The sequence below is a fragment of the Falco punctatus genome, assembly GCF_963210335.1.
Source record: "Falco punctatus genome assembly, chromosome: 15".
Classification (NCBI taxonomy): Eukaryota; Metazoa; Chordata; class Aves; order Falconiformes; family Falconidae; genus Falco; species Falco punctatus.
Window position 1 is genome coordinate 20,756,644 of NC_137595.1, and position 13,599 is coordinate 20,770,242.

The 13,599-nt window shown below is 37.4% G+C and overlaps 1 protein-coding gene across 4 annotated transcripts in view; it reads left to right on the forward strand.

The window, feature by feature from the left end:
• Positions 1-13,599, forward strand: part of ATRX (ATRX chromatin remodeler) — an 86,467-nt gene that overhangs the window by 55,902 nt on the left and 16,966 nt on the right. For all 4 annotated transcript variants that reach the window (XM_080365397.1, XM_080365398.1, XM_080365399.1 and 1 more), the window contains 8 exons: positions 570-745; positions 2,649-2,766; positions 6,485-6,615; positions 6,910-6,998; positions 7,259-7,431; positions 9,765-9,918; positions 10,211-10,314; positions 12,401-12,509. In XM_080365397.1, the coding sequence (XP_080221523.1) occupies positions 570-745; positions 2,649-2,766; positions 6,485-6,615; positions 6,910-6,998; positions 7,259-7,431; positions 9,765-9,918; positions 10,211-10,314; positions 12,401-12,509 (1,054 nt within the window). The remainder of the gene's footprint in view (positions 1-569; positions 746-2,648; positions 2,767-6,484; positions 6,616-6,909; positions 6,999-7,258; positions 7,432-9,764; positions 9,919-10,210; positions 10,315-12,400; positions 12,510-13,599) is intronic.

Genomic DNA, 13,599 nt, shown 5'->3' on the forward strand with positions numbered 1-13,599 from the left:
GCTAATCAAAGGATGAGATGAGTCTCAGCATGTCAAAAGGGGAAGGGAGGGAATGTTCAGAGGGGAAATGGGTGGACCGGGTCTTACAGCAGCATCAATTTAAATTGTTTTAAAGCACTGTAGAGCAGTGTTCTTAGTGCACTCACTAAACAGTGATTTATGTTACTGTCTTGGGAATTTGATTCTAAACTAGCTTCTAACAGTAGCTCCGGTTTGTGAATATGCTGTAATAGGTTTTTTTCCTGTTGATTAATATGCTTTTCAATCTATTTAAAGTCATACTTGGAAATACGATTCTTTTGTAATATTGCTTTGGTGTACAGCAGCTTTCAACCTTTGTGTAATAAACATGATGAGGTAGTTTAAAATCAGACATTAAATTTAGAAGTTACCTCTGTGCCTGAAGTATGTGTCAATTTAAGATGCCCTTTCTGGAAGATTTTGAGGTGGTTTGGGTTTTTTTTCTCAGCAGAAAGTTCTTAAATAAGATGCATTTATTTTCTGTTAGAATTAATCCCAGTACTGTACTTTCCATTTTGAACCACTCAAGTCTGATCTTTTTGTCTTAGATCACTGCATGGTTAACTTTATTAAGGAGAATTTGCTCGGTTCAATCAAGGAATTCCGAAATAGATTTATAAATCCAATTCAGAATGGTCAGTGTGCAGACTCTACTCTGGTAGATGTCAGAGTAATGAAGAAGCGTGCACATATTCTCTATGAGATGTTAGCTGGATGTGTTCAGGTAAGAGCGGCTTTACTATAACTAATGACTTGGATTAGCTGCGGGGGGGGGAGGAGTTGTTTCACCTCATTCTGATAAAAGCACTCAAAGGTCTGTTATCTTGCTGTTTGAAAGCTCCATCGAATGCAGCTATTGCTTAAATATTTCCACTAATTTCTAGACCTTTATGTTATTTGTTGTGACTAGAAAAACTCAGAAAAGTTTCATAGCTTTTACCCAAATGTCAGTGTATGCTAAGCAGGACATATGTGTGTATTAGAGAATCTAGCTGTTTTCCTGCTAGGAGACTAGAAAACTACATGGTAGAGTAGGACAGCAGCTGCTTTGAAATACTCTTTTAATTCCTTATACACGTTTAAAAAATACACATTTAAAACCTCAATTGCCTTAAAAGCCACCCAGAAAGTTCTTGATGATCTGTAGTTTGTCACTTGGTTCTTTCTGAATTCATGTTTTTTCTGATTTGTGAGAATCAGAACAATGGGGAAGAGGAGAGAAACAAGATTAATTCAAAAGGGTGAAGCACTTGTTACCTTAAAGACCTTGGATGTAAAACCAAATGAAAACTCCCTAGCTTTCTGGAATGAGAGCTGGATTCCTTGCTCTCCAGTTAACCTGCTGTGGTATTGCACTTGTGTACTATCAGCATGATGCTACTGCTCTTCTGCTTTATAAACCCAGGCACAGGCAGCCTGATGGAAGGTGTGACACTGTAGGCACTGACTGCCACCTCCTGGCTGTGCAGTTGTTGGTAGTTGATTAAATAGTCCAAGTGGGCTCGAGCTGTCCGAAATGGTCATAGCGGGATAGTCCCACAAGCAGCGAAATAAAGAGGTTTATGGCAGTGTATAAAGCTGGAAAAGGGCCTGTAGTGAGAGGATAGCATACTTAATTCTATGCATCTATACAGCAGTACAGGAATGCAAACCAAAATACGGAACGAGAAGAGGAATGTAAATTGCAAGCACATCTTACATGCCTTCAAGTGCTGGCCACCCTGACAAAGCCCAGATGGAATTTCTCACAGCACTCTGTGCAGATCAGATCCTGTCCGTAGGGAGCAGCTCTTTCTTTTGCTCATTCGAGCTATTACATAGTTTCTTTAGAAGAAAACAACTCTGTTCCTAAAGGATGTTCTCATGAGACCTTCTTGCACTTCTAGATAACAGCAAGGCCATGCAGGTGGTGTAATCGTCGGTATCAAGTGGGAGCTGCCTGCAGGCTCCTCTGTTGCAGCGACTGGCTGAGGTTATCCCGCAGCTAAGGAGTTTGTGCAGCATAGCACAGGCAGGTTAGCTCTGATGAAGGTCACTTAACTCCTAAACGTGCAAAGGTCTCTCGGTCAGAGTCAATAAACTGTTCAGCATTTGAACGAAGGAGTAGGTGGAGAAAAGCAGACTAGCATTCAGAGTCAAAAAAATGAAAACAGAATTTTGCATTGCCCCAAGCAAGTGTTCAGAAACCATGTACTCTGTACTCTAAACCAGAAAAGTTAACCTGAGTGAGTTCGTGTGCGATACAAACACTGATAGCAGTTGCTTGACTTACCCACACTTTCACAAAAAAATGGTTTAATATTTTTTAAAAAACCGCAGAAGTATTTACCAGAGCAGCTACTGAAGTTGCAGTTGACTTTGCAAGGACTTGGAACTGGGACATGGGGTTAACAGGTCATAGAGTTTTGGCCAGACAACCGCATTTACTAGGTACATCGGCTTCTGCAGACAGTGCCTGTAGTTGGATTGTATTTAGTGGGCTATTTTTTCCCCCTTTGTGGTTGGAAAGTATCTGAATCTTTGTAATTTATGCGTGGTGCTTCCTCCTTTAAGATGCCAGAAGTTCTTAAGCTCTCAGTAGTTGTTTTCATGTTTATGTGACTGAAGTACTGTTTGTAAAATTACAGAGGAAGGATTACACAGCTTTAACAAAGTTCCTCCCACCGAAATACGAGTATGTTCTAGAAGTTCGAATGACACCTATTCAGTGCAAACTCTACCAGTACTACTTGGATCATTTGACAGGTATGTGCCTGCAGTTCTCTCGGGTAACAAGATTGATGGGCTTCTTGCCACAGTCAGTAGGCTGGGGTTTTTTGGATGTATTATTGGCTCTACAGATGTATTTTTCTGCTTCCTGTAAGATTTTCCTTAGCTCTGAAATTTGAATTATAGCAAAACATTTGGTTGCACATAAAAATACTTATTTGAGAAATAATATTTGCATCTCTTGACTATACACAGCTTCAGGTTTTGGTTCATCTCTCTTTTTTTCCTTTTCTAAACATAAAATCTAATTGATCTACTGTCTTCCTCTTCCAAGAAACAAGATAATGACTGTAAGACTGGAGGGAGAGAATGCAAAATTGAGATGTACTGGTGAAAGCATTGCTGCCGCCTTGTAATAGCCTTTTGTCATTATGCTAACCGAAGCTGTGATTTGCAAATATCGGCTCTTTGTGGAACTCTCTCCTTTTGTTCTCAAAACCCAAAAGTCTGGTTTTCATAATGGCTGTGCTTCATTTGCTTTCAGTGGGGTTTTGACTCTTCTGTCTTGGGGATTTACATCTTCCCAACAAGATGTAAATTTGTTTAATTGAAAAGGTGTATAAGGAAAAACCACAAGCCCAGAATATGTTACTGTGGGCTGGTGTGCTGTTACGGTAACTTGTAATTTTAGTGTATCAAAGTGCTGGAATATCAACACCTCTAAATGATACACACATATGTACCACTTAGACCATTAGAATGGTAATCTCAAGGAACTCTTAGCTAGGTTTTCTGTACCACTGTGCTTCATCAGCCAAATGGCTCAGCAGAAGTTCTTGGGTTCTAGAGTAATAACTCTGTTTGGTTTTGTTTTTTGAAATACCATCTGTAATAATTGACCTAATGATCAGGGGTTGAATTCCATAGTCAAGAATGTTTAAGGCACTGCTGATAGGTTTTTGTCTAAATCTTGAAGTGTGTAATTGCTTTTTGCAGTGATTACAAAATGTACTACGTAGTCTGTGCCGGTTTGTGGGGGTTTTTTTGCACTTGCTAAGCCACCTGTCTTAAAGTGCCTGTCTGTTGCTGATGGATTGTTATTATATATATATTTTTAATCTATATTTTTCTATTCTGGTTACTCTCCCAAGTTTTAATTACAAGAAAGATGATTTGTATCTCAAATTAACCTATCATTTATAGCAATATTAAATTCACTGTGTTGTCTTAGTGACTTCAGATTCTGGATAGTGCAGTTTGTGATCTCCTAGATAACTGCTAGCAAGACTTCATTTCCACAGTTCTGTTGTCTGTTCCCTTTCTTCGGTTAAGTTACAGAAGTAAGGAGTTCTGAAGGAGCAGTGAAGTAATTTCAGTTCTACTGATACCTTCAGTAGTAACTGGATGCCTAAATGCCAGCTTCCCTCTTTGCCCTTTTATCCTAAAGGAGTAGAAACTTGCTGTTTTATTTAAAAAAAATATAAAGTGACTGAAACAAACGCACACACCCTTCTTACATTAATAGTACTTCAAAACAGTATGTAAACAAGCCCAAATCTTTGTGTAGCGCTGATTCCTAATCAGTTCTGTACTGCAGTCTGGTATTTTTATCTTTTATCTATATCTTACTTTATATCAGTGTTCTGAAAAGCAGGTTATTTGTGTTCTATTTATTTCTTCGTCATGCTGAATGCCTTCCAAAAGCTAGTAGCTTAAAAGTGATAAGCGTTAGCTATTTACTTTACAGGCATGCATCTAAATGATTTAGGTTAAATCTTTATAGGAAGCTCTTCATAGGAACTTTTTAATCACAATGCTTAGGGTAGGTTGGTAGGTTATTTTTGGCCAATTTCCAATGCAGAGTGGGGCTGGTTTTGTAATTTCTCTCTCCCCCGATGCTGGCTTTGTTGGTGTGCCATGCTTTTAGATGGCAGTGTAAATCTTTCACAGATCGTTGATTAGCGTAAGAGCTAGCGCTGTATGTTTACCACTGGTTTACTCTTTATGGAAGTCTTTACATACAATGGCTTTCAGTGCTACCTTTTTTTCATACAGCAGGCAGCAGATAAGAGGAGGCTGCCCCTAGTTCAGTGTTAAAGTGAAGGAAAAGGTTTGCTCTGGCAAAAAGCCTGTTACAGTGAGCTTCAAATTTGCTACATTGTCGGAGCCATTAATTTATTAGCATTGTATGTGTAACTAACTGTAAGAAAATGCACTGCCTAACAGGGAGTTTATTTAATCTGCCTAGATTTCAAGGGCTCAACAGACCTGAGTTTAGCCAAGTTTGCCTTTGTCAAAAGGACTCGCACTGGTGCACAACTTACCGGCCCTTCGTGGGCTGCTTAAACTCTCTGAACCTAGCGGGAAGCATCATCTACATTCTCTGGCTTCGTCTTGGTTAGTGTCCTGCCAGTTTGGGTCAGTGCCAGAGACAGTGTGAGAAGGATGAGGGGAAGCGAGAAAGACAGGCAGCCTCTTTCAGAGGAGAAAAAGCTGTCTAAGCTAAGCATGGCTCAAGTCTTTAGAGTGAATCTCTGCATTGGTTGCTGATGCCCACAGTAATTCTTTGCGTTACCTTTGTATTTCAAAAGAAGACTACGTGCTTTCTGATTTTCATTAAATAAAAAAGGGAGTCTTGCTACTGAAGATAAATATAGAAGGGGAATTGCTGCTTCTCTCTGAATTTTTAAATTACATTTTTTTGTGCACTGTAACAGGCATAAACTAAAGTACACATTTTAGATGCAATTTTACCAGGGTTTTTCTTCAATTAATGAAAATGGTACATGATTTGTTTCACTTCTGTAATACAGGAAATTAAAAAATCTATGAGATTTTTTAAGTTGAAACTTGTTAATAGCCAATTTCTCTGATTTTTAGCTTAGGTTTGGGGAAGTGGAAGCTAAGAATTTCTGTCATTACAATTCCATTTTCCAGTCATATGGGAGCACAATGGGAAGATACTCGAAGCTGTTGTATGATTAAGTATTTGTTAAAATGCTTACACTTTGTAGACATTTGCTGGGATTGTCTTGTGCATTGAGGAAATGCACTAGATAAGCTTTGTGCCTGTTTTGCTGTAGACATTTCATGATTGTGGCGCAGTAAATACTATTTTCTTGCAGGTATACATGCCTTAAATGATGCATATGATCAATACAGAAAACAATGTGTTGCAAGCACCTGAAGTTAGTGTGCTGCTTAGTGAGAAATTGAGAGTACAAAAAGAAATTTAACTCTCTGAATGTTGCACTACTTTGCAGTAATTTGTGCTTGGACAATGAAAAAATAGCCTGGGCTTTTTTTAGATTGTTTATTGTAACAGAATACTGCAGCATTATAAGTCATTAAATAAAGGCAGCTTAAAATAGTAAGCTGAATTCATTGAAACCTAAATGCGAATTGTATTTCGTGTTTTCCACCTTGGGCTGCTTTTACAAAACCTAAATAGACATGACTGTCCTTTTAAGAGAATTTGGATTCATTCCTATACCAGGGAGAAATGTGCTTTTATGTAAAAATGTAATCGTGTTTTTCATTATCAAGAAAAAGGGGAAAATCTAATTTTGACAACTTTAACTAGGAAAAAAATGCCTGTGACTCAGTAATTTGACCTCTTTTACAAGAGATGTTACAATATGATGTGCATCTGGAAAGAACACTCAGTACTGTACTAACGGATTGTTCAAAGGGGGAACAGTATGTGGCAAACCTACTTCAAGGTTTCATTCTAAAACCTGAACTTTATTGTCAGGTGTAGGTGGTGGCAATGAAGGTGGAAGAGGCAAAGCTGGAGCTAAACTATTCCAGGATTTCCAGATGTTGAGCAGAATCTGGACTCACCCTTGGTGCTTGCAGCTGGACTATATTAGCAAAGAAAATAAGGTAAATTAGATACATCAAAATAATCTCTATTGAGAACTTTCCAAAGAAGCTATGCCAAATGCTAGGTAAAGTTTCGTCAAATTAATGGAAATCTTTGTTGCTGTGGGGTAATTTTGCTGCTGTTTTTGTCATATTTTTGTTCCTGGGTATGTTGTCATTCTTAAAACATTTTGCAAGGTCAACCCTTTGTAGAACTTACCATTGTTTAAATGAAGAATGAGCAGATGGCTAAAGGTTTAATAAAAGCTTCTGGATGAGAATACTTAATAAAATTTCTGTTTTTTCTCTTTTGAGGGCTATTTTGATGAAGACAGTCTGGATGAGTTCATCGCTTCAGATTCCGATGAAACTTCAATGAACTTAAGTTCTGATGATCATACAAAGTAATTGCGCTTTTATTTGTTGTTGATTGTTGGATTCATTTCCCTCATAGAACTTGAGTCATTTCTATAGAAGTGAACGTTATTTTTTTATTTTTGTGTATCTGTTAAATATGTCGTCCAGCAGTAGAATATTTACTGTTTTTATATTCTTATATTCTTCATAAAAATGCTTCCTATTTTTACATATTTTTTAGAATTTTTACATCCTCTAGCAGTAGAATTTCTAAAAAATAATGGGGTGTACAATGTTACCTTTCTAGGAAAAAAAAATCCAAGGGGAAAAAAGTGAAGAAAGAGTGTAGCTCCAGCGGAAGTGGCAGCGATAATGATGTTGAAGTAATTAAAGTCTGGAATTCAAGATCTCGTGGAGGTGGAGAAGGAAACACAGAAGAACTTGTAAACAACCCTTCATCTGTTACAAAATCAGAAGAAGGTGAGTATAATACACAAGTACATAAAATACAAAGCAATTCCTTTGGCAGAAGGTGATTTGAGAGGGCTGTCAGGAATTCTGCTTTGTTGCAAAATGGCAGATTCCTTAATTCCATGAACTGCTTCTATGCTTACAGCTCCCACTACTTCTAATAATACCCTGGGGAAAAAAAGGGGCATCAATTTAGAGCTCCGGGTGCTTGTGGCAGGAAAGCTGCACAGTGAACTACTTTTTTAATTTGCAAGTACAAAACAATACAAAGTTAATAGAGGAACTATGCTGCTTTTCACCTGCTGTTTTTAAGTGTATTGGTGAAAGAGTAATGGAAAAATCAAGAAATATATATGTCATTCATTGTTGCACCTGGAATTTGAAATGGGTGTTGAGGAAGCATATAATGTAGCAGGAATACGAGACCTTTTTTAAGATTGTTATTCAGACTACTTACATCTGTGCATTTCAATTTTGGATTTTCCTTTAATAATCTAGCTTTTGTCTTGTCTCTAGTATCATAGAGCTGGTTTTCTGATTACATCATTTATTCTGTCTGATCACTTTCCCTAAATAAATGATTTTTTTGGGAACTGTTAAGGTGAGAATTATTTTTTTTGGTCCCCATCCCAATGACAAAACATTGTAAACAGGTAAGGGGAAGAGTGTGAGTGTGTGTGTAAAATACACATACAGATTAAATGTATTAAGGTAATTACTTGCATTATAGGCAGGATGGGTTTCTGTCTGGGTTGCTTAAATGTTTACCTCTTTCATGCAGCCTTGTTTAATTTAATGTAGGTACAGAATTTCTAAACAAACATTTGATGCTGCACCAGCTGAGGTTTGCGGGCAGACTCTGACTGCAGCTGTCGGGGGCCCTTCTGCGAAGTTTAGGGGTGAAGGTGAAAATAGATAAGTGCTGTGTGTAGGGTTTTCCCACAGCACATCCAGGTCTCTTACTTGGTTACCTTCTTTGTTCTTTGTATTGAAAAATACATTCTTTAAAAGCTTGTATGAAGGCTCAGATATGAGTTCTGTGGAGATCCCATCTTGCACATGAAAATTACTGGCGTGTCAGGATTGATCTGTGGTGCATAGTCTGAAACATAGATGTTTTGAATTGTTCATAAGATAGAATTCTGCTACTATGTAAGTAAATATTTGGGTAGATCAAAGTTTTTATGTGAAAAAAGAAAAATTGTAAATTCATTACTTTTTATCACTGTAATGCAAAGGAGGTTAAATTGAAGGTCATGGCAATATCATAAAAGAAATTAAGTGATGTTAATCAAAATAATTCATGGTTCTTGGCAGCCTTTCTGGTTCTGATTATAATGCTTAATCCATGCTTTCTTCTGGGTGAATTCAGAATAAACATAATGGGAGCATCATTAAAGATGAGCATGGTCTGCATCTGACACTTGAGTGGGTGACACAGACCCCAACAGACTTTTTTTGCTAGATGCATGGTTATTTTAATATATAACTGAATTTTGATATTTGTTCTAGTACTTCTATATTTTTAAGGGGTTAAGTAAAATTATCAAAATAATTCGTAAGATAGTAATGTGTTAAAAATAGGATTCTTCCCATGTATGTATTTTACCGGTTTTATTAGTGTAATAATGTGTTAGCAGATATGCAGACAAGAAACTTCCTTAAAGAACTTTTTAGAAGGCAGAATGTGATGGTAGAATTTGTTTTATCCCTCTGTTGTGAATTAATGTAAAAGCTGGAGGGGAGTGGGGTGTTTTTCTTTTTCCTATATGCTAATGTTGTCTTCTAATTTAGCTTAGGGGAAAAAAATCCTAAATCTGAGCCTAACAGAAGTAAGAGGAGATGGTTTACAGGTTTCGTGTTAAACACCTGTACAATAGTAATTGGAAACTTACTTCCAGAGAGTTTACCTTGCTAGATAAACTAGGTAACCCAAAAGACCACTCTCTTTTTCCAACAATTTCAGATGTTTGAGATCCAAAGTTATTCTCTTTATGGAAAGCTTCTTTTCAGTGGCTGTAACATTTATGCGTGAGTTTTCAAAGACGCATACTTGGAAACAGACCTGTCAATAAATACTCTCGGGGTAGCGATGGAGATGGTGGAACTATTTGTCCAAATATCCTGCAGCACAAAAAGGGGATTTGTGACTTACTGATAACTTCTGCTATTGGTAACTGCTAATAGAACAAACACTATTTGTTCTTTGTCTATTTAACTCTTTTCATGCCAGTTAAGCCTAATAATGAGGAAAGAATTCTGTAGTTCAGACATTTCAGAGCGTTTAAATGGAGACCACTGCCTTTATGTTTTAAACATTTTTTTTACTTTCTTTTTTATAGGCCAAGCTGCATCCTCTTCCAATCCTGGTAGCCCAGCACCAGATTGGTACAAAGATTTTGTCACTGATGCAGATGCTGAAGTGTTAGAACATTCTGGGAAAATGGTGCTTCTCTTTGAAATTCTTCGAATGGCAGAGGAGCTTGGAGACAAAGTGTAAGTTGGTTCTAGAAGTATTGTTAATGACTGTATAAATATGTTAGTCTGACAGTGTTCTTCATTCAGTCTTCATAATGCTGTAGCTCAGTTCTTATCAGCAAATGTCCATGCTACTTTGATTTTTATCAGTGAGTTTTCCCATACATGCATTTACTCCATGAGAGTCTTCCTCTGGTCTAGAAGGGCTGTTTCAAAGGTACTACCAGAATGAGGAGGGAAGTAAAATAAAGCAATGGAGTGATTAAAATAACCACGGAGGTGAATTTTGTGTTCCCATTTCTGTTTTCAGCCTAGTGTTTAGCCAGTCCCTAATATCTCTGGATTTGATAGAAGATTTTCTGGAGCTGGCCAACAGGGAGAAAACTGACAAAGAGAAGCCTCCTATTTATAAAGGTGAGTGTCACCTTGAACAGTTACAAAGCTGCTAACTGTTTTTACAAGTCTCTATCCAGTCCAAAGTGAACGGATTTGAAATAGTTGTTTGCGTTAGAAGTGTTGTGTGCTCTGTACTTTCCTGAAGTTGGCAGGATTATTGGTCTCCTCTGCAGGTGGTCTTGGCTGTCCCGTTACGGACTCTTGCTTCTGATTTCATTCTGTATCATCTGTGCTTAATATAGCCTAAGCAGATTAAGTATTCATCATCTGAAAGGAGAGAAGGCATTTTGTTAAACTCTGTAGAAAAGTGATGTTATATGCTGATGCATGGCAAATTCTGATCCCCTTCCCGCTGGGAGAAAGATAATGAAAGAAAATTAGACTACTTTAAAACAGTGTGTAGAACATGCAGAATGTGAATCTGGGCTCATACGCGCTGCAGCAGATTATTTTATGGATTTCATAAGGGAGCAAAGTAGTGAATTAATTATTATCCTAGCGATGCTGAAATGGCGAGGAGTTTCTCGCTAGCCAGACATGTCCTTTGCGTAGGACATTTCTTCTCTTTACTCTGTGAGATCCTCCTGGAGCTCCTGGTGATGCGGTTCATCTTTATGTGACGTTTCAATTCCCAGTATGTGTTGATTGAAGGATTACTTCTGAATCTGCCATTCCTTTCAAATATCTTTTATTTCTCCGTGTAAATATGTTGACCAGTTGCATAAGAGAAATGTGGCTTAGTGGTACCAACGCCATAGTTAGATGAAGATCTCCAGTATCTCTCTCACAGATTTATTGTTTCTGGCTGTTGCTTCCTTAGCTTCTGAACATTTGTCATCTTCAGGTGTTACGAGCTGTCTGTGTTTTACGGAGTTTGTGTCTTCAGTCTGAGATAACGTTTTAAGGGGTGGTGTTTGTTTTTTATTTACGCTGGTTCTTTTGGTAAGCGATGAGATTATATAGCATAGCAAGATTCACCATATAGAGACCTTCCTGACATAACAATCTGTTTCTCATAATTGATTGTACTGAGCAATGCCGTCTCCTAAAAATGCTGTTTTCTTTGTAATTGATGGGACAGTGGGGCTCATTTTGTGTACATACACTTTGATGGCCAAAGAAAATGAAAGGTTGCTTGTGAATTGGTGAGAGAAGAATATCTTCTATCAGCTGTAATTATTCCCCTCCCCCCCCTTCCCCCAAATCTGGCAAGAAGTAGCCATAACTCAAGGGTAATACAAAGCAATTTTTCTGAATTTCAGTTCCAAAATTATTAGACCATGACTTCTGAAATCTCTTTTTGAGCATTTACTTATGAATGCAATTTGTATGGGAGAGACTGATGTACACCAATTGTGTAACATGAAACTACGTCAATTAGAAAGATACAGTTAAGTACTGTGATGCCTAACAATTAGATGTAGTTACTTTTTAAAATTAACTTTGGCTCCAAGTTAGGGCATATGTCTAAAGTGTGTATGTACAACAAGAAATAGTGAAAAATAAGAGGAACAACCCCAGAAAAGCTCAGGTCTTTTCAAATACTTCAATTTCAATTTAACCTTGGAATGTAATTTAGTTACAAATTTGTATCTTTAATTCCCATCTGTATAAAACTGCTTTGCAGAGTTTTGTTTAATGTCTTTATGTAAAAAATAGTAGAATCTTAAGAAGTGGATAGGGATTAGGTGCTGGATACTTTTTGCAAGGTAAAATTATATTGACAACACTTGCTCTTTTTTTCAAACAGATTTTGTCCAAAATGATAGAGTTTGTAGGAGCTGTTGCAGGCTTGTGGATGATCATTGTTGTCACAAATGCAATTGCTACTGTTTTCTGTCATGTTACATACTTTATATTTTGTTCTGCAAGCTTCACTATGTCATTTTCAAGGCATGCCTGTGGCAAGCACCTGTATCCTCCAAAACCATTCTCTATCTTGAATAGCCTATAGTCTTCTCCTGTGTTTTCAGATGTTAGAGAATAGTAGATTTTATGTTCTGTATTAGTTCTTTTGCTCTTTAGAGAGTTGTGTATATCCAGTATTATCAGTCTGGTTGCTTACGCAATCAGCATTTTAATAATTTCACACTTACATTTCCAGGTGAAGGAAAGTGGTTCAGAAACATTGATTACTATCGCTTAGATGGTTCAACCACAGCTCAGTCAAGAAAGAAATGGGCTGAAGAATTTAATGATGAAACTAATGTGAGGTGAGATCTGTTCTAATATATGTATACCTAATTTTCCCCCTTCTCTTTCTGTTGTTCCCTGTTTGTTGTTTTTTTGTGACTTGTATTAGCTTAATGACCTCTTAAGGCTAGGCAAATAAATATCACAGTATTGTCAGGTGCAGAACTTGCACAGAAAATGTGCCACAACAATCAGTTTCTGGTTTCCTGAGATTACTTCCATTTGCACTGATCCATACTTGTTCAGTGCTTCCTTGCAGTTTTCACTCTTGTTTAGCTTGAAAGCAATTTGGATCGGAAAAAAGTCTTTTTATTACAATTACTTAAAAAGATTTAAGGACCTAGGAAGGTCAGAGCCCTGTGGGGTCTGGCCAGGAGACAGCAGTCACTTGGCCAGGCAGAAGCACAGAGCTCTCCCAGCTATCCAGAATTGTCTCCCAGCCATCCAGTGTTCATATGGGATGGGACTTTCAAGGCTTGATTTGGACCGATTTGGCTAGGTAGGTAGTTACAAACCTGTACAAGTTTGATGAAGTTAAGGAGCTTCACCTTCCTAGATTTGTTTAAAAAATAAAATACATAGTTGCAGTCATTTGTACTGTACAGGAAAAAAATAATTAAATGGAACAAAGTAAACTAATTTGGTGTTAATGCCTGACAGAATAAACTATTGAAGAGTATCTGTGAAGAGCTCATTTTAAGTTGAACCTGAGTGAGATGGTATTCAAAAAAGTAAGCAGATACATCAAAGAGACAGTGTCATTCTGGAGTTATCCTGGAAGTTTGCTAGCCAGGAAACAGTTTCAATAGCATGGAATATGCCTGTTTAAAATTATGGTTTAATTTGATATAACTAATTTTATTAGAGTTTGAAAATGCAAACCCAAAAATTTTTTCTTACCCGCCAGTTTTTGTTAACAGTTGGTTTGCAGAAGGCCCCGATCTGTATTTCTGGGAGTGTGTGTTTTGCTACAAGTGTTGTCCTTGTGAAACCTGCATCTGTTTTATGCTTAATACAATATTTTAATGACGTTTTTGAGTTATTTCAGTGTAGAACAACTCCATAGTAACACAGCAACATGGGAACAATAGCTGTTTTCCAAAATACTAA